The sequence below is a fragment of the Rhinolophus hipposideros genome, assembly GCF_964194185.1.
Source record: "Rhinolophus hipposideros genome assembly, chromosome: 23".
NCBI classification, from domain to species: Eukaryota; Metazoa; Chordata; class Mammalia; order Chiroptera; family Rhinolophidae; genus Rhinolophus; species Rhinolophus hipposideros.
Genome location: NC_138069.1, coordinates 8,646,520 through 8,672,048, shown reverse-complemented (window position 1 = coordinate 8,672,048; position 25,529 = coordinate 8,646,520). Strand labels below are relative to the sequence as shown.

General features: G+C 38.7%; 2 protein-coding genes across 13 annotated transcripts in view; both read right to left on the bottom strand.

The window, feature by feature from the left end:
- CDC42SE2 (CDC42 small effector 2) overlaps positions 1-4,592 on the bottom strand; it is a 102,269-nt gene extending 97,677 nt beyond the window's left edge. Inside the window, exon 1 of one of the 2 annotated variants that reach the window (XM_081035458.1) lies at positions 4,494-4,592. The gene's annotated coding sequence lies outside the window, so the exon portion shown is untranslated. The remainder of the gene's footprint in view (positions 1-4,493) is intronic. The other variant, XM_081035461.1, reaches the window with a different exon arrangement.
- Positions 1-25,529, bottom strand: part of LYRM7 (LYR motif containing 7) — an 88,961-nt gene that overhangs the window by 36,362 nt on the left and 27,070 nt on the right. For 2 of the 11 annotated variants that reach the window (XR_013992381.1, XM_081035451.1), the window contains 2 exons: positions 24,939-25,097; positions 13,053-16,978 (listed from right to left, as the gene is read on the bottom strand). Coding sequence is in view for 6 of the 11 variants with exons in the window: in XM_081035451.1 (XP_080891577.1) it covers positions 16,965-16,978; positions 24,939-25,097 (173 nt within the window). In the remaining 5 variants the exon portion in view is untranslated. Of the gene's footprint in view, positions 1-13,052; positions 16,979-19,787; positions 25,098-25,529 lie in introns of those variants that run through there. The other 9 variants (XM_081035445.1, XM_081035449.1, XR_013992379.1 and 6 more) reach the window with 8 other exon arrangements.

Genomic DNA, 25,529 nt, shown 5'->3' with positions numbered 1-25,529 from the left:
ACTGAATGGGAGAAGATTTTTGCAAACAATGCCTCTGATAAGGGGCTAATATCCAAAATATACAAGGAACTCATGAAATTCAACAATAGAAAAACAAACAATCCAATTGAAAAATGGGCAGAGGACCTGAAGAGACATTTCTCCAAAGAGGACATACAAATGGCAAATAGACATATGAAAAAATGCTCAACATCACTAATCATCAGAGAAATGCAAATAAAAACCACAATGAGATATCACCTCACCCCAGTTAGAATGGCTATCATCAACAAGACAAATAGTAACAAGTGTTGGAGAGGCTGTGGAGAAAAAGGAACCCTCAGACACTGATGGTGGGAATGCAGGTTCGTGCAGTCGCTATGGAAGGCAGTGTGGAGGTTCCTCCAAAAATTACGAATAGAATTACCATATGACCCAGCAATCCCTCTCCTGGGTATCTACCAAAAAATCTGAAAACTTTTATCCATAAAGACACGTGTGCTCCAATGTTCATTGCAGCTTTGTTTACAGTGGGCAAGACATGGAAACAACCAAAATGTCCTTCGATAGACGAATGGATAAAGAAGTTGTGGTATATATACACAATGGAATACTATTCGGTGGTAAGAAAAGATGAAATAGTACCACTTGTGACAACATGGAAGGATCTTGAGATTATAATGCTAAGAGAAATAAGTCAGACAGAAATAAGTCAGACAGAAAAAGCAGAGAATCATATGATTTCACTGATATGTGGTATATAAACCCAAACAACAAAAGAACAAGACAAACAAATGAAGAAACAAAAACTCATAGACATAGACAATAATTTAGGGGTTACCAGAGGGTAAGGGGGTCTCTAGAAGAGGGTAAGTGGAGTCTAATATATGGTGATGGAAAGAAAACTGACTCTGGATGGTAAACACAAAATATGAGCTATAGATAATGTATTACAGAATTGTATGCCTGAAATCTATGTAACTTTACTAACAATTGTCACCCCAATAAACTTTAATTAAAATATATGTGAGTCAGCCACAAGAAACCTCTCAAGGAAACAATAGTGGCAATACAAAGAAAGGGGATGTGGCATTTGAGAGAGCACAGAGCTGGCAAGCAAAGGTCCAGTAACTGGCACATTAAATGTATGTTCCCAGGGAGAACAAGAACCACACAGATTTTGAGTTGAGCACTGGCAGACTGGCATACAGGAGTGGGCAAAGGAGGAGTCCAAAAGGCAGGTACCCCTGAGGGAGTGGAGGCTGCACTGGGCCACATGCAAGGGGAGGGGGCTCCGCCCTGCATCCAAGGAAGCTCCTGGGCCCAGAGGAACTGGCAGAAGTGACCTGAGTCTCCTGTTAGGAAGCCATCAGCAGGCATCAGCAGGGCATCAGCAGGACTCCCAGCTCCATGGTTTACCAGGGTTCTAGCAAGAAGAAACACAGAGGCTCGAAATGCCCGGACATTGATGCCCTTAAAACGGGAGGGACAGAAACATCACACTTCCTCCTAGCACAGAGAGCTACATGTTGCTTTCACAAAGAAAGTTTTATGATGAGTAAAATTTGGGGGTAAAGTTGGAAGAAAGGGTAGGTGGCAAACCAGGGTTCTTCACATCCCATCCTCCACTCCTTGCCCAGTACATGTTACTGCCTGACAGTGAGTCAGCTCTTGTTTTTATCCGCAGGACGAGCCAGCTAAGTAGCTGGGAGGATTCTGATACCTTGCCCCCTGCTACTGCCTCTGTACATATGTACATGCCCCATATGCTCCCCAGGACTGTAGTGGGCAGTCTACTGAAATGCACCACCCACTGCCCCAGTATCTCAAGCCCTAATCCCTGGAATCTGTGAACGGGATAAGATACCATACCCATGATTACGTTCTGTTGTATGTCACAGTTGACCTTAACATAAGATTATCTGGGTGGGCCTAATCTCATTATGTGAGCCCCTTGTTAAAAGCAGAGAGTTTTCTAAGGCTGGTGGCAGAAGAAGTCAGAGAGATTCAAAGCGGGAAAAAGATTTGATGTGCCATTGATGGCTTGGAGATGGGGGATGGGACACATAACAAGGAATACAGCTGGCCTCCAGACGCAAAGAGTGGCCCCTGGCTGACAGCCAGCAGAGAATCAGGAACCCAAGTTCTATATCCACAAAGAACTGAATTCTGTCAACAACAAGAATGCACTTGGAAGCATATTTTCCCCCCAGTCTCAGGTTCCTCAGACTTGCAGGAACTGTGATTTTAGCCATGTGATACTGTGAGCAGAGAATTCAGTAACACCATACTGGACTTCTGACCTACAGATCATATGAGCTAACTAATGGATGTTGTTTTAAGCCACTAGTGGTCATGTGTTACACAGCAATAGAAAACTAACACAACCACTGTCACTAAATGAACCCTTCTCTAGACAGGATATGAGGTGGCCCTCCAGCCTCACGAGTATATCTTTAGTTTCCTCTCTATCATCAACCCACAAAGATAAACAGATCAATTCTCAGGCATTAGTAAACAACCTTCGGTCATTTATGATTATATGGCAAAGGGAAAAGATGGGAATTCCTAATATTTGGCATGTGAGGGATATATGTTATCTTCTTTTGGGTGAAAAAGGAAATATGACCTTATTTTGAAGTAACAAGCTGATGAGACCTCACAATTGTGGATGGTAGAATTTCTGGTAGCATATGGTGCCAGCCTCTGAAAAGGAAAGGCATTCTAATAAAAAGGGAATGATCTCTAGGGTCAGGTGGCTATGAGTATGCTTTGCAGGTTGCTAGCTGTCTGATCATGGGTTTGTGGAAAAAATTTTAACCTCTTGGAGCCCCAGTTTATTATCTTAAAACAGGAATAATACCTATCTAATAAGATTGGGGAAAATTAAATGAAATAGTTTATATAAGGTCTCAGTGCCTGCAGCACAGTAAACTGTCAATATTTGTCTATCAAAAGTTTGTCTCCATTATTAGAGTGGAATTTTTTTACAACTTCCTTGCAGTGTTTTTAAAGCAAAAATAACTATAGCATACACAGACTAATACTGTCCTACAGAAATATAATACAGGCCACATATGTAGTTTAAATTTTTCTAGTAGCCCCATGAAAAAAAAGTAAAAATAAACATATGAAACTCATTTTAATAATATATTTTAACCCAGTATCAAAATATTGTCATTTCACCATGCAATCAATATAAAAGTATATTAATGATATATTTACTAAGCCTTTGAAATTTAGTTATATTTTTTTCTACTTATAGCATATTTCAATCCAATATAGCTGTGTTTCAAGAGCTCAGTACAACATATAGCTAGTGGGTATGGTATTGGACAGCTTAGCACTAGACCTCTAAATTAATATTTCAATAAATTCTCCATTATTTGTTAATTCTAAAATAACATATTTGTTAATTCTAAAATAAACATAAATAGATGATAAGTAGATAATTATAGACGTATGAGAACATATATGCACACACACTACACCTTGGTACATACCAAACCCCGATGGTTTTCTTTTGCTTTGTCTTGTTTTGTTTTGTTTACTTTCATTTAGTTACAATGAGTCACACTTCAGTTAGAAGATCAGGGTATAAGTGGTACATGGGGTTCTGATTTCAAATTCCACAACATACCACAAATCAGAGCTACAAAGCCAAAGTAAAGTAATACTAGGAACCATGATAGCTAGGTTAAAACAAAAAGATATCTTGCACACACAAAAAATAACACATTAGTTTTTAAAGTAACTTTAGTAGAGGATTATATATTTATTTCCTTTGCTTTTCCTATGAAAACATTGGACTAGATTTCTGAATTCTACATAAGCTTGTTTTCACTTTCTAAGTCGAAATCTCCCTTATGTGAAAATGAGGACTAAAGCAAAGTAGAACTGGTGAAGAATAGGAGCAGTACACAGCAGCCCCAGAAAGACTCCCACACAATCTGTGACACTCGTATGGGGATATTCAAAGATGGTTCAGACAGTGATCTTGCCCCTAGGGTGGGTATATTCAGATAGAAAAAAAATAGGACACATCCAAATATGTACAATACAAGGTGGAACACTGAAAGGGATTGAGAAATACCACACACACACAAAAAAGCTACCATGAGTTATCTGTAAGAACAGAATCCTTTTTAGTGGGGATGAGAGAGGGTTTCCTAGAAAATTATTTTTTGTGAGAGGTTTTAAAAAATAGTCTTTAGAGGATAGTTAATAGGTCTCAGTTCAACTCAACAGATACTTGCTGTCTACCTACTATGTGGCAGGCCCCATAGGAGGCAGTGGGGATTTACTGACGGGACTCTGTAGGCTGTTGGATGGGATGGAGAATGGTGAGATGAGTAAAACCAGCAATGCAGCACTGCTCTGCATCCCAGCAGCTCTTTGCACCTCTGACATCCCTCTGCCTCTCAAGTCTTCCTGGGCTCTGCCTCTCATACCCACAACTTCTTGTCTCTTCTCTGTTTCTGATCCTTCACTTAGAACAGAACTCTTAGTCTTACCTTATTCTCAGGCCAGCCTGGCCTCGGGATGAATGTCTCATTCTCTGGCCCCTGCTCTGCAGCCACATGCAGTGTCTGCAGAGCACCTGCTCTGGCTCTAGCTCTACTCAGGAAGCTGCTGAATCAAGAAGCTGCCACCACAGCTTCCGGCACCAGCAGTACTCTGGTGTGAAGAGGAAGTTGGGCAGTTTGCTCAGTGTTATCTTAGAGATAGTTCTAGTGGAGGACATTTGAGTCAGCCTCTGGGGATCCAGAAAGGATTCCTAAAAGAGCAGGTACTTGAGGAATTATCTAAGAAAGAAAGGAAAGATGCGATTTATGGGCATTGAAGAATGACATGTATGACATCAGGAAGAGATGAGAGTGTGATGTCCTTAGGGAACTAGAGTATGAGTGCAGGGTTGGAGGAAGGTACCTGTGGGTGTACAGAGGAAACGATGCTGGGCCAGCAGAACGGGACGAGGTCATGCTAAGGAGTTTGACTTTATGTAGCAGATGGTAATAAGTAGGCAGAAAGACAAAATGCACGACTGATGTTACTTTAAGAATAAAGTTTATATATATGGACATATCATTAATGTATCATACATACTCTCTGAACTTCAAAATATTCTCATTTCAATTACTTCCTTGAGAAGCTCCATGTAGCATTCATTCACAAAGGGCTGTATGCAAAAACTTGAAATGGAATTATAGCACCTACATGATTATTTTGTGCTCATGTATTTCCTTTGAAGAAGTCATCAGCACTGTGGAGGTTGGTTTCTTCCTGGTTTATTCTTCATTAATCTGAAGAGCTTTTTAAAAATTAACTAGGATTATCTCCTTATGAACAATAATCGCACACACATGAGATTCAATGGGCAACTGTCAATTCCATGACTTATTCTGCTCTTCATGTATTCTCTCCAGGACAATATTTTTCACTTTGTCTTCTCTCACAGTATAGAACTGCATATTCTACTCTACTGAAAAGTAGGTTAAGTGCAAAGAGAAAAATAATGAGAATGTCTTAGAAGAGGTTATGTCTTTAAAGAGAAAGAAATTAACTTATTTGGGGGGGCATTAACATTTTGACCATTTGATAAATTCATGGGAATTTCTTAAATGGAGAAGAGATAAAAGGTCTTTTTTTAAAAAAAAAATAATAATAATTACCTTTAGTAAAAAGAATGATCTCTACAGGAATTTATTAGTTTAGGAAATTGAAAAGGACTAAAGGGGCTTATTAGAGTTTCTTGCTTCAGCAAGGCCTTCCCAACATATTCTTTTGCCCACCAAGAAATAATTTCAGTTCTACTTTCATATTCCACTAACTGATAATTGTAAAGCAATGAGGCAGATATAAAAAATATTAATATAAGAATTATTTGTTAAGAATTCTGATAAGTAGCTGTAGTGTTATGCATTACAGTTATAGTACCGTGTTTTCCCAACAACAAGAGCGGGTCTTATACCTTATTTCCCCCAAAATAAGACTGGGTCTTATATTAATTTTTGCTCCAAAAAACTCATTAGGGCATATTTTCAAGGGATATCTTATTTTTTCATGTACAACAATCTACATTTATTCAAATACAGTCATGTCATCTTCTTCTGGAACACATCGTCATAGTAACGTACTAAATGCGTCTGTCTGGCTGACCATCTTAACTGGGGCTTATTTTCAGGGAAACACGGTATTATATCTTCATTTTGTTTTTAGTTTTATTACATCTATATACATTTTTTAAAGAACATTTTTTAAATTAATGGACTTTTTTTTTTAGTTTTAGGTTTACAGAAAAATTGGGTGGAAAGTACACGAATTCCCATATAACCCTCATCTACCAACCCTAAGCTTCCCATTATTCGTGGCATATTTATTATAATTGATAATTTTAAACAAAGTTTTAAACTCTCTTCTAAAAAGGTTTTGAATATCTTATGTTAGATTTATTCTTAGAGACTTAATATTCTCTAATATTACTGTAAATAGTTTCTTTTTTACTATGTTTTCTAGTTGTTTGGTGCTAGTATATAGGAATGCAACTGACTTTTGTCTGACATTGGACATTTTGTGAATTTGTAGATTACTTTGGGTTTTCTATGTAAACAATATCAACTGCAAATATTGATCATTTTATTTCCTTCTTTGCCAAACCTTATGTCTCGTATATACTGGTTAGGACCTCCAATGTAAGATTTAATAAAAAAGACAACAGAGGAATCTCTGTCTCATTCCAGTTTATAAAAGTAATGCTTCTAATATTTTCCCACTTAGAATGTTGTTTGCTTTAGTTTATCTACAGGTAACTCTTAATCACATTAAGGAAGATGAGAGGGTAGACCCAACATGTATACAATTGGTGTCCTCAAATATGAATCCTTCTCCTGCCCCAAAGGACCATATTAAATATTTAAAGACATAAATCAAGAAAACTTTTTCTCCAGATAAGAGGTGACTTGACTCCACTATGAACAAATCAACATGAAACATATCCTAGCAAGAAAAGTTATTGAGCATTAAAGATAAAGAAAGAAAACTGGTTTGCCAGACAAAAGTTTAACTCACAATAACTGTGTTTCAGGTTTCACCATGACCCTGATTAGAGGTCAGTAAAATAATGTCCTCAAAGAACTCAAAGTCCTCAAGGATAGAAAGTGTGACTCAAGAATTTCATGCCCAGTAAGTTGCTTTTCAGGTATAAAAGCAATATAAGTACAATTCTGAATATGGAAGAATTCAGAGAATATCATACCCATTAGTTCTTCTTGAAAAAACTACTTGAGGATTCACTTTCAACCAACTAAGATAAATGGAAAAACTATGGCAAAAGGACAAAGTATGCAATATTGAATTTTACTGTGAGAATAGAACAAAATAAAAGGTTTGTGGTTAAAATATAAATGTCACAAATTCTGATGTTAAACAAATGTTACTTTTAACAAAAGTTGGGACAGGAAGAAAATAGGTAAAGGGTCTAATAATATATATAAGAAAATTCATCTGGTAAAGGGGGAGAAGGGTGGAAGATGAGGGTAAAGGGGATCAGATGTATGGTGATGGATTAACTGACTCTGGGTGGTGAACAGACAATGTGATATATAGATGATGTATTACAGAATTGTACACCTGAAATCTATGTAATTTTACTAATAATTGTCACCCTGATAAACTTAAAAAAAATCCAGGTGATTCTCACACGTAGCAAAATTTAGAAACCACTGCACAATGGGAATGACGATAGTTACTCTGCTGTTTTAAGCCTCAGTTGTCTACAGTAAGTACATCAAACATTCCTGACTTGTACCAGTCTCAGGACTGTTGAGCAATGAAGACAGCAGTGTGTAACAATCAGTACATTAACGTACAATCTTGGCAAGAATAAGCTGTTCATGACTATGAATCTGGACAATTGTTATGGAACTTACCAACAAAGTTTACAGGGAATAAACGCAACCCGCATGCCCGGTACCCAGACATCCATATCAACCTTGGAGACTGACAAAAGAACAGTAAACACAGGGCAGAACAAAAATAAATAAATTAACAAACAAACCACCCCAGAAATAACTACTGTAAGCTCTGGTATTCAGCAAATTCAAGAATGGGGTCTCCTCATTGGGAAAAGAGGAGTTGGGAACCGATATAATCCTTGTCCTTTCTTTCCTGTTCCCATAACTTTCTTAGTCCCATTCTGGGTTTTCCTATCAGTTGTTTGCTTGTCTGTGGTTTAGTTCCACAGAAACAGCAAAATACATTCCAGGTTATCTGGCTGGCTGCAATTCTGAGCCATTGGTAGCCAATATTTGGGCTTTTCTTTTATATTTTCTCTGTATACTGTAGGAACAGTTCCTGCTGTCACTTATCATGGTCCCCCCACCCCATAATTTTGAGTCCCTAACTTTAGCCATCAAAAAACACACATTTACTTTGTTTGTTTTCCTGGTAGGAAAACTACCCTGAGCTTCCTTCCTACAGTGAATCCCCTTTCTTCAGAGTGATCCCCATATTTTCAGGTTTTGAGGACGAGTAGATCATGCTGCTATAAGGTCTCATCTCAAGGGTTGAAGCAGATTCCTCATCAGCGTCTCTTGCTCCTGAGATCACAGAAATCTGTGGCCGCCTCACGCACTCCAGGGTTAGCAGACATTGTGGCCTCACCCCGCTGGGACTTTAGACACCTGGCCCAGCCCATTTTTGATTTTTGAAAATGTTCTTTGTGTGCTTGAAACGAATGTGTTTTCTGCAAGTGTGTCCATTAAGTCAAGCTTGCTAATCATATTGTTTGAATCTTGTCTTTGTCTGGTTTTTCTTGAGTCTTTATGATATCAATATTGAAAAAGGTGAATTCATATCACCCACTATAATTACGATTTTGTCTAATTCTACTGGTACTTATGTCGATTTTTGTCTTCTAAATGTGGGGCCCATGTTAAGTCCATCCAAATCTGAAATGTTACATCTCCCTGGTGAATTGGACCTGGACCTTTTATCATGATGTAGTATTTATCTCTAGTCATATTTTTTTGTTTTAAAGCCTGAGATTAGTAAAGCTCCATCAGCTTTCTTTTTGTTAGTTTTTGTACAGTCTAACTTTTCCCATTCTTTTGCTTTCAAGATCTCCACTCAAAACAATGGGAGTTTATTGAATTCTAATGCAAAAGTCATTTCAGTCATCCCATTGTTTTCTAGCTTCCACTGCTGTTGTTGGATGTGGCTCCTTTACAGGCATACACTGCAGACGTGAGTCCGGGCAGCACAAACTCCAGCTAAGACAATTCAGAATGACCATTCCTAGGTCAAAGTTCTCTTTCTCATGTGCCGAGATTGTGAGCCTCCTGTGCAAAACCCGAAACACAAACTTAATTTATAAGGAGCTTTAACTTTTGATCGATATCAGAACCTCTTCATTTCACTGAGAATCTTTGCTTTAGAAATGACCAAGTTCTGACATCAGGATTGGCTACATAATTTGTGCTGCTCTGTGCACAACGAAAATGTGGGGCTTTTTGTTAAAAAAAAAGTATATATTAAGAATATCAAGACAGCAATAGCAGAACATTAAGCCAAGTTCAGGGTCCTTCTGAGTTTGGGACCCTGTGCCACTGCTGAGGTTGCACATCTGTGAAACTGGCCCCATGTGAGACAGACTCTGCTTGCTGATCTGATCTATTACTTTTCTGCACAAATGGAACCATTTGTTCCAGTAGGACTTCAGTGAAATTCAAAGAAGAAAGCTGATCCCAAGAGATGAGTCAAAAAACTTTAGAAAGAAATTGATAACCTACATACTTTTTCTAGAAGGAACATATAAACAATAAATTCTTACAATTTTTTTAAAATGATACTATTCAGTTTATTCACCTTCTCTCTCTCTCTCTCTCTCTCTCTCTCTCTCTCTCTCTCTCTCTCTCTCTCTTTTATTTTTTTTAAATTGGGGAAGGGGAACAGGACTTTATTGGGGAACAGTGTGTACTTCCAGGCCTTTTTTCCAAGTCAAGTTGTTGTCCTTTCAATCTTAGTTGTGGAGGGCGCAGCTCAGCTCCAGGTCCAGTTGCCTTTTCTAGTTGCAGGAGGCGCAGCCCACCATCCTTTGCGGGAGCCGAGGAATCAAACTGGCAACCTTGTGGTTGAGAGGACGCGCTCCAACCAACTGAGCCATCGGGAGGCAGCTCAGCTTAAGGTGCCCACATCAATCTTAGTTGCAGGGGGCGGAGCCCACCATACTTTGCAGGACTCGAGGAGTTGAACTGGCAGCCTTGTGGTTGAGAGGCCACTGGCCCATGTGGGAATCAAACCGGCAGCTTTCGGAGTGAGGAGCACGGAGCTCCAACTGCCTGAGCCACCGGGCCAGCCCAACTCTTACAATTCTTGGCTATTAATTTCAGAATACACTTTACCTTAATTATAATAAGCCAGAACAAGTATCAAAGAGGTGAAGGGACTCATTTCTGAAGGTGGAAAAAGAAATAAAAAATTCAATTCTGTTTTCTGAATATTTTCCCGCAGCTACCAATACTTCAGATTTTACTGTGGAAATAATAACTTAGATGAAATAAATGCATACCACCAAATAAATAATCATTCTGTGATATATGAATGCAAGGGAATCAAGGCAAATTAAAATTTGGATATCTAATACGATATCATGCTTTCAACACATTGGACAAATAAAAAGCAATAATATTCATTCACTCAACAAATGTTTATTGAGTGCCTACTCTATGTCAAGTAGAGAGATAGTAAAAAAATAAGATTGTGTATGTATACATATATGTGTGTGTATGTAAATATAGATGAGTATGTACGTATATGTATCAGAGATTAGTGTTAAAGAGAAAAAAGCAGGTAATGGGAATAGGAAGCAGAGAAGAGTGAAAATTTTAAAGAGGTGGTCAAGGAGATTTCACTGAGAAGATGACATCTGAGGAAATGCTTGAAGAAGATGCAGGTATTATGAGAATATTGAGTCTGTTTGTGGATATGAAGAAATTGAAGATGGAGAAGAGATAAATGATGGAGGATGGTTTGGGAGGTGATAAGGGGGTGGATAAAGGGACATAGACAAAGGAGTTGATCCTCTAAAGGGAAAAGACAATTCATTTTTGAGATCAGAGAAAATGACTTTAAAATGAATTCAGAGTAAAGTGGCATTGCAAATTGTTGACTTTTATACAAAGTTAAGATGATATTCGCAACCTTCAATATGTGTGGCATGTGACAAAATCTAAAGAAACAATGGTGATATTAGTAGAGAAAAGAAAGTACATAGGATAGAAAAGTAAGAATATATAATTTGAGAGCTGAAGAATAGAATAAGGAAAAACAAACTTACTTAGCATAATACGTGAAAAGACAGTGTGTAATGAATTATTACTATCACAGCTTATAAAGGAAGCATCATGCAAAATAAAACCATAATTTTGTAATCTTGAGAAAAACGTAAAATATATGAAGGAAATTCAGAGGGTAGAAATTAACCAGCATGAGCCAGAAATTTTTTTATCATCAATAAACACCGGTTTGGATTTTATGTTTCCTGGCAATAAAGGCAAAAGTGAATACATCATGGCATTTATTATTCATTTCTGACATAAGAATGCATACAAAATCAATGATATGGGCATACACTTTTCCAGAACTAACTTTAGGACAAATTTACTGTAAACCCTTTGATGTTTAAGGGGAATCTGATAACAAAATAGGTAACATTTTTATGGTGATTTCATTAAAACCAGGGAATTGCTAGTCACAATTCTATAAACCAGAAAGCACAGCATGAGATCACAGGTAAACAAAGGTCTAGGTCACTTGTTTGTGGTGACCTCACAATACAAGGATGTTTACTCTTAGAGAATCTCACGGAAGTTCTGAATGTCTGCCTAGGCTTCATAGCAGAAGGTTAAGCGTTAATGCTTGACTGCACCTCAATATACCAATGCACTTTCCTGATAGCTTTTACAAAGTTCTGAAACAAATGGTCAGTAGAAATTAGATGTGCAGTTTGAGAGTTAACCAGGCAAAAGTAAATACACAAAGGAATGTTAGAAGTAGAGAAACCTGATACTGCTATGTTTATGAATGAAAGAATAGAATGGAAAAGTAGTTTAGCTTCTGAACTAAGGCAGAACATAATAAAAATCCATAACATGAATTTTGAAATTCAGAAAAATGTTGCATAAATATAGAGAAATGTATAAAATCTGTAACTAAGCCCATAAGAAAGAAAAATTCCCAGATCCCAGAAATGAAAGAAAACACTATTCTAAAGTGGAAATGGTAAACAAGGATCCAGGTCACTTGCTCTGTGACGATCTCAACTGGCCCTGAGGCAGATTACTGGATACAAATCTTCGCCCTAAAGAGCTGGAGTCTGGAGTTTGATAATCATAGGAAAACTTAACATTCAGTTTTGACCCTTTCAAAACAGAGATATGGAACCGATACTTCCTATAAAAAGCAACTACCCGTGGAAGGATCTCCCCTCAGTAGAAAAACATCCTCAAATCAGAGAAGAGTCAAGGAAGTTTGCTCTGAGCAGGACTCTGGCATAGAGAGACCCACTTCCCCACTGAGAAACAAAACCTAAAGCTAAGCCTCTCTAGGATGTGGAATTTAAAATTATTCTACCCCTATGGTGAGGAAACTCCCAGCTGAGACATTAATATTAAAACTGGTGCTGGACCCCAGTGAAAACACCCAGGGGGCCTGGCAGTAGCAAACCCAAAACTGCTCTATAGGGATGCTTCTTTAACAATGGTCATATGAATTCTACACTCAAGGTTCACAAGAAAAAAACGACAAAACATGAAATTACAGTCCACAAAAACTCAATAAGGAGGATAAGTAACCTGAAAAACTTAGTTACAGAAAAATATTTCTGCAAGATAATTTTCTTTCAAATTATTTTTAAATTAAAGAAAATTAATTTTAAAAGAATTAATAAAAATAAACAAATTTTAAAGAAAAAAATAAAGAAAAAACAGGAACCAAAATTACAGAATAATACATATGAAGAACAGGCAATTTTGATTTAAAAATATATATAACTTCAAGAAATAAAAAAGCCATTTGATTTGAAAAGTTCAATGAATTTATTGTTGTAATTAATGTACAGCTTATATACAGCCAAAGGAAAAATAGTGAAGTGGGTGATGCAGAGAAAATTACTCAGAATATATCATAAAGTCATAAAAGAAGGAAAATAACATTGAGACGTTAAGAGACTTGAAAGATAGACTGAAAAGCCCTTGGAGAGAATAAAGAATACAGGAGGGGAAACATAATAGCTGACAATTTTCCAGAATGAATGAAATAAATTCCCAAATCAGAGGAGACAGAAGAAAGATTGAAGAATACAAATTAATAAACATCCAGACACATCACAGCAATACTACAAAAATACATAAAAGGAAACTCTTATGACAACTTTGAGAAAAGATGGATAGTACAAAATACCTCAGACAAAAAGAAAAGTCTGAAATGCAACTTGCAAGTAAAATTTCATCGACTATAGATATATCAATAGCAACTATAGAAACCAGAAAGCAAAAAATAATACTTTCAAAGTGCTGAATAAAAAGAACTGTCAAAATAGAATTCTATATCAAGTGAAACTATTACTCACAAGTGAAAGAAATAAAGACATTTCAGACAGACCAATTAAGGGAGTCTGCCTCACACAGATCCTCATGGAACTTTCTTAACAAAAAGAAAATTGAACTACGGAGGGGTGAGATGCAAAAAACAATGGTGATCAAAGGACTGGAAAATATTGACCTAATAAAACAATGACAAAAATGACTAAGCTGGGTGCTTAAAATAAGGTGATTCCCTCTCCTTCCCAAGCTCCCTCCCCCCAAAAAACAGGTTTTATTCTTTTTGAGGAACTAGATAAGCTTATTTTAAAGTTTATATGGAAAAATAAGCCAGAATAGTTGGGAAAATTATGAAATAGAACAGTAATGAATGTTACTTTACAAGGCATTCAAACATTTTTTTAAAAAGATAATAATTAGAATAATGTGATACTGGCATCTGAAGACAGAGACAAATCAGTGGAAGAGAACAGAAAGCGAAGACATCATTGCAACATATGTTGGAATTTAGTGTATGACAAAGGTAGCCCTTCAAGGCTTATAGAAAAGATTAAGCAATTAGTGTGTTATAATAACTGGCAGCTATCAGGTGGAGAAAATAAATTTAATCTCTATCTACCCTAAACCCCCCAGCAAATAAAATCTAAGTGGATGGAAGACTTAACTGCAAGTAGAGGAGAGTTTGTGGTGACTTCCATTTGGCCTTTCCTGCTATAATAACCTTTATGCCAAGAGTCAGAAAACCAATGTAGGGCTACTGCCAGCTGCTGAGTATATCTATTCCAACTATGCATGCCAGAGCTGGAGAAACAACCCTAGAGTGAATTCAGGATTCTACAGAGCTTGCTGTGAAGTGGACTGGAGCCCAAACTCCAATAAACACCTGACCTTCCTAAGCTCCTACTCTGACCTGGTGGACCTGGTGATGCTTTGGTTCTCTAGGAATTAGAACCAGTTTAGAGCCAGTGTCCTATACTCTCCACAAAGTTTGGCATTCCACCTTCCCAAAGGCACATCCCCCTGCATGTCCCTTAGGGGAAGTTAGGAGGAAGAGTTACAGAATATATTTTGGGCTGTGTGTCAGGGTTGTTCCTAAGGGAAACCTGGTCTCCTTTTATTCCAGGGGCTCTGGGTCTGGAATTGGCTCAAGTCTGGGAATTGTTTCAGGGGCCAAGCCTTTCTGTTGTGTGATTCAAGTCATACGTCTGCTCATCAGACATAAGAGTTTTGGACTTATTCAAATCATACTAAGTACAATGACACTAAATCACTAAAGTAAGACTTCAGCAGACTGCTTATCTGATTCTGATTCTAGGAATACCATGAGCAATTAGCCAACAGCAAAGATCTCCAGGGGACAACTTGTTCTGGTTACTAGTTGGGCTCTGCTGTCTGTCCATTATGTAACCACACCCATGTCGTCTTTGGCAATTATGCACTGCCACTTGGTCTTGCCACCCCAGGAGCTTATCCTCTTCTGGTTCCAGATTTCAGTGAACCAAGGAAACTGTTAAAGTCACTCTTGGTTTCTTGACTTAACATACGGGATCCAGAATTTCTGTTTTGTGTCCCCATATCAATAAATTTGGCCTGATTCTACTTTATACACTTCTTCCAACCTGATCCAACACTCTTAGGATCCCAAATATATTCCAATGTTATTAATTAAAACTCGCAAAATCTTGCTATTCTTTTGGTGCATTTGGTTCCTTCTCATAGGTTATTTTGTAACTGACCTCATGAGGTCTGCAAGGATTTAAGTCTGGTTATAATCGTAGGTCAAGAAACAATGAGAGATGGTAAGGATGGGTCCTGGGAAGCCCTCTCTCCTGTTCTTCAGGCAAGGAGAGACACTGACCTTCTCAAGCAGGGAAGAAAGGCTGCTTCTACTGACAAGGAGGCTTGGCAAAATTTAAAGGTCAAGGACCAAACTTCATTCAAATTTGCCCATAGAGTGAGGCCCCAATACCAACTTTCAAAGTCTCTCTTCTTCCCAATCAATGCCCTAAGGTGAACAAAAGAGAACTTCTGGAATTGTAAATTCAATTTGCCTTGTAATCCAATCACCCACAGAATTAGCCTCTCTTTTTCCAGAGGGTGAAGAAGCTTTCATGGACTACTGCTATTACAGGATAGAGAAGCTTCTTGCTGAACAGAATATCCTCTGACTTCGACAAACAATTTCTAAAGGCAAGAGGAGAATGTTTCAATTTACTTGCAAAAATGAATTCTTTTTTCTCATTTTTTCTCTATTTGTAGACCTCTTTTTTCCTACTTCCTCGTCAGCTCTTTTAAATAGGTGAATTGTGTAATTAATATTTTACTAATTATTAAGAACACAGCAAGTCTCCATTAATTCATATGTATAGTCAGAAATGATTTTAATAACTGAACTCTACCTGAAGAATATTTCCAATAAACATTGTGTAGTTATAATTTGAGTGATAAGACAATTAGCCATATGCATATCACACACCAAACCCTTCAAACAGCTCTGACTCATCATTACATAATGCTCACATGGATGGAGAATGCTCCTGGAAATTGTCTGAATTCATATGAAAGAGTAGCTAAGTTTTTCTATTTTAATATCTCCGTGTAGACCAGAAATTTTTACTTAATCAAATTTCAGTATTGACTCGAAAAGTCCCTGAGTCCAGAGGTAGAGGATTCCAGAACGGGTAAGAACATAGGCTTTTGCCACTAGATGGCTTGGGCTGTCTCCCAGCTTTCCCACCAGCTCTGTGTGCAGGGTCAGGCCTCCTACCTCTGTGTGCTCCCGCTTCCTCACCCTTAGAGGAAGAATAATTGTCCCTACTTGAAATTAATGGATATATTTTAATTCCTTACAACAGTACCTGGCGCATTGTAAGTTTTTACTATGTTCTTATTTGCATTATTTGATACTGACACTGAATTTGTTTTAAATTTGATACATTTAAAACAAATGAATGGAGGCGAGGACTCACCCATCACTGCACTTGTCTCTTTACATTTCTAGTTCGTGTCTATTGCAGCGGAATACTCCGCAATCCTGTTTGGCTTCAGATGGCACACATTCTGCTTCTTTTCCAGATGTTTTATCTCAGCAAGCTGTTTTTCTTTCTTTCATCCTTTCTCTCACCCTACCTTCCTTCCTTTCTCCCTCGCTCCCTCCTTTTTCTTTTTTTTTTTTAAATCAGACTTTAACAGAGTGACGTGTGCATTAGCATGGACACAGAGGAGAACATGAGCGGGGAAACGGCACCCTTAACTTCTCAACACCATTTCCAGTGATTCATTCCCTCAGAAAGACACGTACAGACAATACCATTTTCTGCCTTCATCCAACCATTTATCCAGTCTTTGCTTCTTTGTTTGCTGCCAAGCTTCCAGAGATTCACGTCTTCAGGTCTCTCCTCCTGGAAGGTACAATATGCACTTAGTTTCCTAACTAATGCAATTAAATCATTGTCACCCCATCCATTTTCTTAAAATAGCAGTTTATTTTCTCGCCTTCCTAGCACTGTTTCTTAGCTAACTTAATTGACTGTCACCCTATCCATTTACTTAAAATAGGAAATTTTCTTTCTTCCTCCTCCCTAGTCCTAAATGGAACTCTACTGACTGTAAAACATGCTTCTTTCTTTCCTCTATTCTCATCTGACATTTTAATCTAATCTGGAGCATCTTCAAGCCAGAATTGAATGTCGATGACCATCAGAAAGACCCGGCCTTCTTTGGCCTTCCTAAATATACCTGGAGCATGGACCTCCCCTCTTGGAGTTGGGAACATGTCTACAGGAGGTCTGAGGGAGCTTATCTGAGGGTACAGCTGCCAACTTGGAAGGCTGACTTTCCAGTGATCTGACGTACACTCTGCTTTCTTATGATCAACATTACAATCAGATCAAAGATGCAATTTTCTACATAAAACAAAAACTCCCCACAAATGGCTATGGATCACAGATGAACTATTCGCAATCATCTCCCTTACCAACGTAATCAGGCATCATCCAACCCCCTGAGGCCCTGAACAGAATAAAAAGGTGGAGTAAAAGGTGAATTTGTTGTCTGAGCTGAGGCATCCATCTTCTGCCCTCAGACATTGGCGCTTTTGGTCCTCGGGCTTTCAGACACTGACAAGGACTGATACCCTCATGCTCCCCCACCCTCAGTCCCATTCCCATGCCTTCTGAATGGGACTGAATCACACCACTGGCTTTCCTTGTTCTCTAGTGTGGAGATGGCAGATTGGGGGACTCCTTGGCCTCCATAAACAGTGTGAGCCAATTGCTATAATAAATATAAATATTTATATCTATTGGTTCTGTTTCTCTGGAAAACCCTAATGCCTTGAGTGACAGAATGGACTAGCAGAACATTTAGTCTCAGGTAAGATATTCCTGGAAACATTCTGGTCTTGGAGACACACAAATAAGTGTGTGTAATTTGAAGATTAGAGTCAAATAAACACAGGCACCAATAATGTAGAGCTACTGTGTTTCCCTGAAAATAAGACTAGCCGGACCATCAGCTCTAATGCATCTTTTGAAGCAAAATTTAATATAAGACCCAGTTTTATTTTACTGTAAGATCCGGTATTATATTATGTTATATTATTATACAGGATCTTATATTAATTTTTGCTCCAAAAGATGCATCAGAGCTGATTGTCCAGCTCTGTCTTAGTTTTTGGGAAACACGGTATGCTCTAGTAAGAAGGCCATAGCAAACGGTTCACGAAAATACCCGTTGGTGAATGGCTCATCCTGAGTAAAATTCCAGTAAGCAGTTCTGCCCTGATTTGCTTTGTGATCTTAAATAATTTATTATCTTCTAACATTCTACCTCATTTTCTACATCTATTAATAGGATATTCTATCAAGGTGCCAGAGAGTCACATTAGCTAAATGTGCTGTTGTAGATGGAAATAAGCATTATATGCTGCTTGCCAGGAAACATTTTCTGAGAAAAAAGTCAAAAGTATTTCTAAAACAGGGTTATTCCTAAAACAAATGACATACTTAAATGCAAATGTATGACTAGAGCATTATGTGCTGACAACTTACATTTATAGAAATTCAATAGTTCTAAGTAATTCCTGTATCAACCATTATTCAGCCATATTGATATAAAATAGGAATTAGAGTGATGATAAGCAGAAATAATCAAAACGTTATTCCAATAGACACCTACATTACAGTTATGGCAACTCACTTTTCTTTTCCTGCATCAAAAGTGTGTGTATCAAAGCTGTAACATGATGTTTTTGCAAATGATGTTATTGCAGCCCCAGTTCTTAGTGCAATAGTTAATAACCCATCTCACTGAATTGTATTTTTCAGTCTTACTTGTTCACTATTGTGGAGGGAAGTAATAAAGTGCTACAGTCCCTGGGAAAAACGGCCAGACTTTATTTTTAATGTAGAGGGTCAGAATTGTATTCTTCTGAAAAGGATACTCAGGCAAGTTCAGAACAAGCAACAAATGTGGGCTTATACATATACATGAGGGGTGATCAAGGGGCTTCCTAGTGCCAAACTTAAATAAACGGTAATTGATGATTTTTAAATCTTGAAACAGAACAGGATTGTAGGCTTACCACTTACTGGTGCAATCTACACCATTATAATAACAAAAAAAATTTTTTTTTCCAAAAATATGCTGAGATCACACATAAGAGTTAACAATCTAGGGCGGACAGGTGGCTCCGTTGGTTAGAGTGCAAGCTCTGGGCAACAGGGCTGCCGGTTCAATTCCCACATGGGCCACTGAGCTGTGCCCTCTGCAACTAGAATGAAGTCAATGAGCTGCCGCTGAGCTCCCGGATGGCCAGATGGCACAGTTGGTTGGAGCGCAGGCTCTCAACCACAAGGTTGTCAGTTCGACTCCCGCAAGGGATCATGAGCTGCGCCCCCTGCAACTAACAATGGCAACTGGACTTGGACCTGAGTTGCGCCCTCCACAACTAAGATTGAAAGGACAACTTGATTTGGATGGAGCTGATAAGTCCTGGGAAAAACACACTACTGTTCCCCAATAAAAAGTCCTGGAAATACACACTGTTCCCCAGTAAAGTCCTGTTCCCCTTCTTCCCCCCAAAAAGTTAACAATCTAACATAAATCATACTCTCTTTAAATAAAAATTTTTATTGTAGCATAATATATAAACCGGGGGGTGCCAAAAAAATGTATACACATGACTTACATTCATCTTTTGTTATCGGTTTACACTGAGTGTTACAATTTTAATAGTTTTTTCCTTTCTGAAAATGTATATGCATTTTTTGGCACCTTCTGTATATACAGAAAGACACACAAATCGCAAGTGTATAAGCTCAATAAAGTTGCACAAAGTGAACACTGTGAAATCCCCACTTGGATGAAAATATAGAACTGTCCTAATACCCTAGTAGCTTGTTTCCAGTTTGGGCTACTACAAACAGTAATGCCAGGATCATTTTTGTACCTGTCTTTTGGTAAACACAGTTCCATACCTCAGAGTACAAATGCTAGGCCATAGCACATGCATCTGTCCAGCTGCAGTAGACACTGCCAAACAGGTTTCCAAAGTTGTACCAATTTGCATTCCTGTCAACAATATAGGAAAGTTCCTGATGCTCTGTGCACTTGCCAACTTGTGGTATTATCTGTCATTTACCTGTGGAGTCATCCTGGACGGCGTGTAGTGGTTCTGCCTTGCACCTGTTTTCCATTTCCATGGTGAGTAATACAGTTGAACACGTTTTTCATAGGTTTATTGGCTAATTAGATATCCCCTTTTAACATGTATATTCAAGTGATATGTTCATTTTTCTAATGTTGTCTTGTGTTAATTTGGATGACATCTTTACATATTCTGGATATGAATCAGATATATGTATTGCAAATCCTTCTTCTACTCTGTAGCTTCCTATTCACTTCTTAATGTGTCTTTGGCAATGAGCTTAAGTTTAATGGAGCCCAATTAGTTATTTTTTTCTGATTAATGCTTTTTTTGTGTCCTAATTAAGAAATGTTTGCCTACCCCAAAGTCATGAATATGTTCTTCTATGTTTTCCTTTAGAGGCTTTGTTGTTTTTTTGTTTTATGTTTAGATATACATGACACTTGAAATGGATTTTTTAGTATGGTGTGAGATATGGTCTAAGATTTTTTTCATATTGATATCCTATTCACCTGCTCCATTTACTGAAAAAACATCTTTTCTAAATGATGCTTTTGAAACAAGGCACCATCAGAAACATAAGCCTTTAAAAATAGAATTACACATAATTATGTGCCAAATTCGGAATGCTCTAGATTGCCAATACAGATAGTGTAAGAAATTTGTCTCTAGACTAGGGGTTGGCCAACTTTTTAGGTAAAGAATAAGCAGTAAATATTTTAGGCTCTGTGGGTCATACAGCTTCTGTTGGAACTACTTGCTATTGCCAGAGTGTGCTGAATAGCCATAGACAACATATAAATGAGTGGGCATAGTTGTATTCCAATCAAACTTTATTTACAAAAACAGGTGGAAAGCTGGATTTGGCTTGATGGCCATAGTTTGCCAGCTCCTGCTCTAGATTGTCACCAAATTACTAAATATTATGCATTTCTCTATTTCCTTGAATCAGTGAAAACCCAATACACAAATAGGCCGTAGGCAGACCCGTGGCCGGACACTGCTTGGGGGATTGTTCACAGGGGTTTATATAGATTCACCCAGTCTAAGCCACCTTACCTCTGTCCTGAGTATCTGCCGCAAGACCAACTGAATCAGTATCAACTTCTCCAGTGAATCATCCCTGGGCAGTCATGTAGTAAGAGTCTCCAGAATGGTTGGGAAGGACTAATGAGGTAGAAAGTTCCCTGATGAGATGGAATGTGTTTCTGGGAGGACTTGACTGGCTAATAACCCAGTCAGGTCATTTCATTGGTGACTGGACATCTTTGTGAGGACCTGAAGATCAGGGAAGTCTGCATGGAGGACTGGAAACACTGCTGTTTCCCCTGTTCTGGTGCAGATGAGCTGTGTCCTCCACCTAAATTTAAAAAGACTATATCCTCAGCCACTGCCCATGGCCGGTCTCTGTCAATCACTCTACAAATCCTTATGGCAGCTACACTTCTAGTTACAGAATATAACCTTCATTGTAAGTGGACATCAGAAATTGATCTCAGCCACACACTAATCGCTAATAAGGAAAAACCATCTGTAATCCAAGTGGTTAAACATTCAACATCTTCCCCTGCTGAAAACATTCTTTGTGCACTCCTTAATGATATCACCAAGTAAGCAGTCAGGCTTGTTATGGATCTAAACAGAAAAGTGAAGCTGTCAATGCATTTTGCTGAAGGTTTTAGACTTCAGCCTCCCTCATGTAACTGTCAAATTTCCATTTGCAATTTATGTATTTTAATTAACTATCATTTTTAAATGACAGTTTAAAGCATCATTTAAGGATCGGTGAGAAGTGAATCAAAGTTTACTTCGGTAGTTGCTTAATGAAATCATAGGATTTTAGAGATAACAGCAGTGGACATATTGGCTGCCTCTGAGAATGTTCCCAAATCTTTTCTGAAACGTCTCCTCCCTTAACTGAGTGGCTCCCCTACACACAGCTGTTTGAATCAGAGGTTGCTCCCTTCATCCAAACAAGGCCAATAAACTCTCCTAAGACAATCTGGAATTGGGACCAAGGGATTTTAGCCTAAGTGTGAATGCTCTCTTGAATAGGAGATAAAAACTCAGGAGCTGCCGTCTAGAGTTATTTTCCTCATGTGAACTGAAAAACAGAGTGAACAGGGCTGCAGAATAGTGAAGAAAGAAGCAGCACAGAGGCAGTGGCCTCTGGCACTCCCGTCTGGCCCTGAAGCCCAGAGTCTGTGAGACACAAATTTATTCTTTAAACCAATTCCTTTTCTCTTTCTCTTCCTCTCCAGCTAGCTAAAGGAGATTTCTACTACCTATAATTACACGATTTCTAACTAATACATCATCTAGTCCACACTGCTCATTATATAGGACAAGTACAGGGATGATAAATGATTTGCTCAAAGACTCTGATTTCAGTGACAGAGCTGTGATTAGAACCCAGTCTCCTGCCCCCTCTCTAGTGGATCTTTCTCCAGGTGATGCTATATAGACATTGAATGAATGAATGAATGAATGAATGAGCCCATTCATTAACTTACTTTGAATCTCAACTCTTAATTAGCTATTTTCTAATGGGCCTACCTTCTTCTTTTGGTTGGAATGTAACAAACTGTGGCTGGGGTTCTAATCCCACCTCCCATCAGAGAAAACCCCGCTTTAGAGCTGTGCTTCTGCCCAAGCAGTTAGAGCTAATCAGGAAAAGCCCATTTGGTTTAGTGGATCCCCTTCAGGTGTTTGTTTCCCTCGCTCCTGGGACTGTTGGCTGCTGGGGGTCTGCAGCTACTGCTCTTTCTAGTTGTCCCACTGGAAGGAGCTGCCCGATGTTATGCCTCTTCCCTGGGCTAGGCCTGCCCTCCACCACTGCTGATGCCAGGAACTGAAGCCGGGTTCCCTTTGCAGCGCGGCACAATTGGACGCCATTTCAGCCCCAGGCCTCCTGGGCAGCCATATCACAGTTCAACAGCTCCCTCTGCTCCATCTTGCTTCTCTCTCTCCTTCCCAGGGCTTATTCCGAAGCACATTCCCTAATTTAAACCATTCTTCAGAAAAATCCTACTGCAATTTGAACTGTAGTTGGAAAATCACCAAAGTTACCTCCATTTTTCTAAATCCTACTGTAATTTTAACTGTAATTACAATGTAATCACTCCCTTTTCAATGAAACACTTCTTTTGACTTGGCTTCCAGGACTCTACACACCAGTGGTCAACAAACTTTTTCTGTAAGGAAGCTAGGTAGCAATGTTAGGTTTTGTAGCTTCGTTTCTGCTGCACTTACTTGACTAGGCCATTGCAGGATGAAAGCAGCCATAGACAAGAAGTAGATGAATTAAGTGTGGCAGTGTTCCAATAAAAATGTATTTACACAAAAAAGCAGTGGGTCAGATTTGGCCCCAGAGCCATAGTTTGTCAGCTTCTGCTCTACATTCTACCTATTTTCATTCTACCTTACCAGGAACTGTCTCTTGATTTTGTTGTTCCTTATCTCCTTAGTCTCTTAACACTGGCGTATCCCAGGACTCAACCATTTTCCTTCTTTATGTATAACCAATTTCTTGGTGATTTCATCCAATGTCATGATTTTAAGTACTTTATATATATTAATGGCTCCCAAATTTATATCTCCATCCCAGACCACTTTCTGAACTACAGATGTTACACCTAATGTCTTATTAACATCTCCACTTGAATACCTAATAGGCCTTTCAACACATGTCCCATACTAAACTCATGTTTTTCACACACCTAGTGTGTTTTCACCATCACAACTGATGGCAACAATATCTTCCCAGTTGCTTAGGCAAAAACCCTTGGGAATCATCCCTGACTCCTTTCTTTTTGTCTCACCTGATGTTTAATCCATAAGGAAACCATGAGCTCTATCAAAATATATCCAGAAACTTGCCATTTCTCACCATCATCACCACCACTCTGGTCTAAGCCACTATCATCTCTTACCCAGAATAATGCAAGAGACTTCTAGTTGGTATCTGCATTCATACTTGCCACCATGGTCTATACTTAGCACAACAGTTGTCTCTAAAACCTAATATAAGATCATATCACTCCTCTTCTCAAAATCATTTAATGGCTCTGCATTTCATTTAGCGTGAAAACCGCAGACCTTGTACTCTCCTACATGACCTGGCACCCACTACCTCGTCCCTCCACCACATCATTACTATGACTCCGTCTCCTACTCCTCTCCCTGTAAATCACTTTGCTCCTGTCACGGCTCTCCTCAAACACAGCAGGCATGAACCTGTCTCAGAAACACTGTACCAGTTTGCTCTACTTAGAAAGCTCTTCCTTTAGAGGTCTGCAGGGCTGGATCCCACCCATTCCTTCATGTTTGCTCAGCTATCACTTAGTGAGACCTTCCCTGATCACAGTATTTACTTTTTAATTACATTTATTGTCTGTCTCTCATTTCTAGAAAGTAAGTTCCCCCAGGGTAGTGAATCAGTGAGTATACGAAAAGGAAACCGATGATGCATTTAAAATACAGTAGTTTGAGAAAGATTTATTTATAAAGGGACTATTTACAAAACTGTGGGTGTGGGGGGACTCACTTGGATAGTAACAAACAAGTTGTTGCTACCTCAACCTGAGAAGGAGAGAAAAGCTCTTCCCCAAACTGGAAAGAAAGAACTGTATAGAGGTTACCTTGAGAGAAAATTTGAGGGACACTGCCAGCCTGATGTGACCTCTCAGGGATAGAGCCAGGAAAATAAATACCTGCTTTCACTCTTCTCCCTCCTTTTTCTCTCTGGCCAGTGTCCCCCATTGGCTGAACTGACCAAAAATCAGAGAGTACAGGAGGCACATAAGCTGGTTCGCACAGGCCAGTCTTTCCAGAGAAGGCTGAGAGCAGGGTCCAGAGGTCTGAGAGTGGATCTAAAATGACAAACAGAAGATGAGGCACACATTTTTGTTACTTTGGTTGATGGTTGCATCTACTTACGTAGGGTTACAATAAACGAGTGTCTAGGTCTCCGTTCGAAAGGGAACAATCATTTATGCCAACAGCTACTGTGAGGATTAGTAAAACAAGAACTGAGACTTGACCTCTGGACTTACCAAGTGGAGGTCACTAGTAACTGGGACAAGAAGGTTTTCAGTGGAGTGGTTTGGGTTAAATCTTGATTGGGGTCTGTACATGAAAGAATGGGGAGAGAAGTGGAGGCACTAAGTATAGAAACCTCTTAGAACAAAGAAGAGCAGAGAAATGGTGCTGAAACTGGAGGGTGGAGGGGGGCGGTGGTTTCAAGAAAGCTGTTTTTTAAGATGGGAAATATTTCAGAATATTAAATGCTATTGAAAACAATC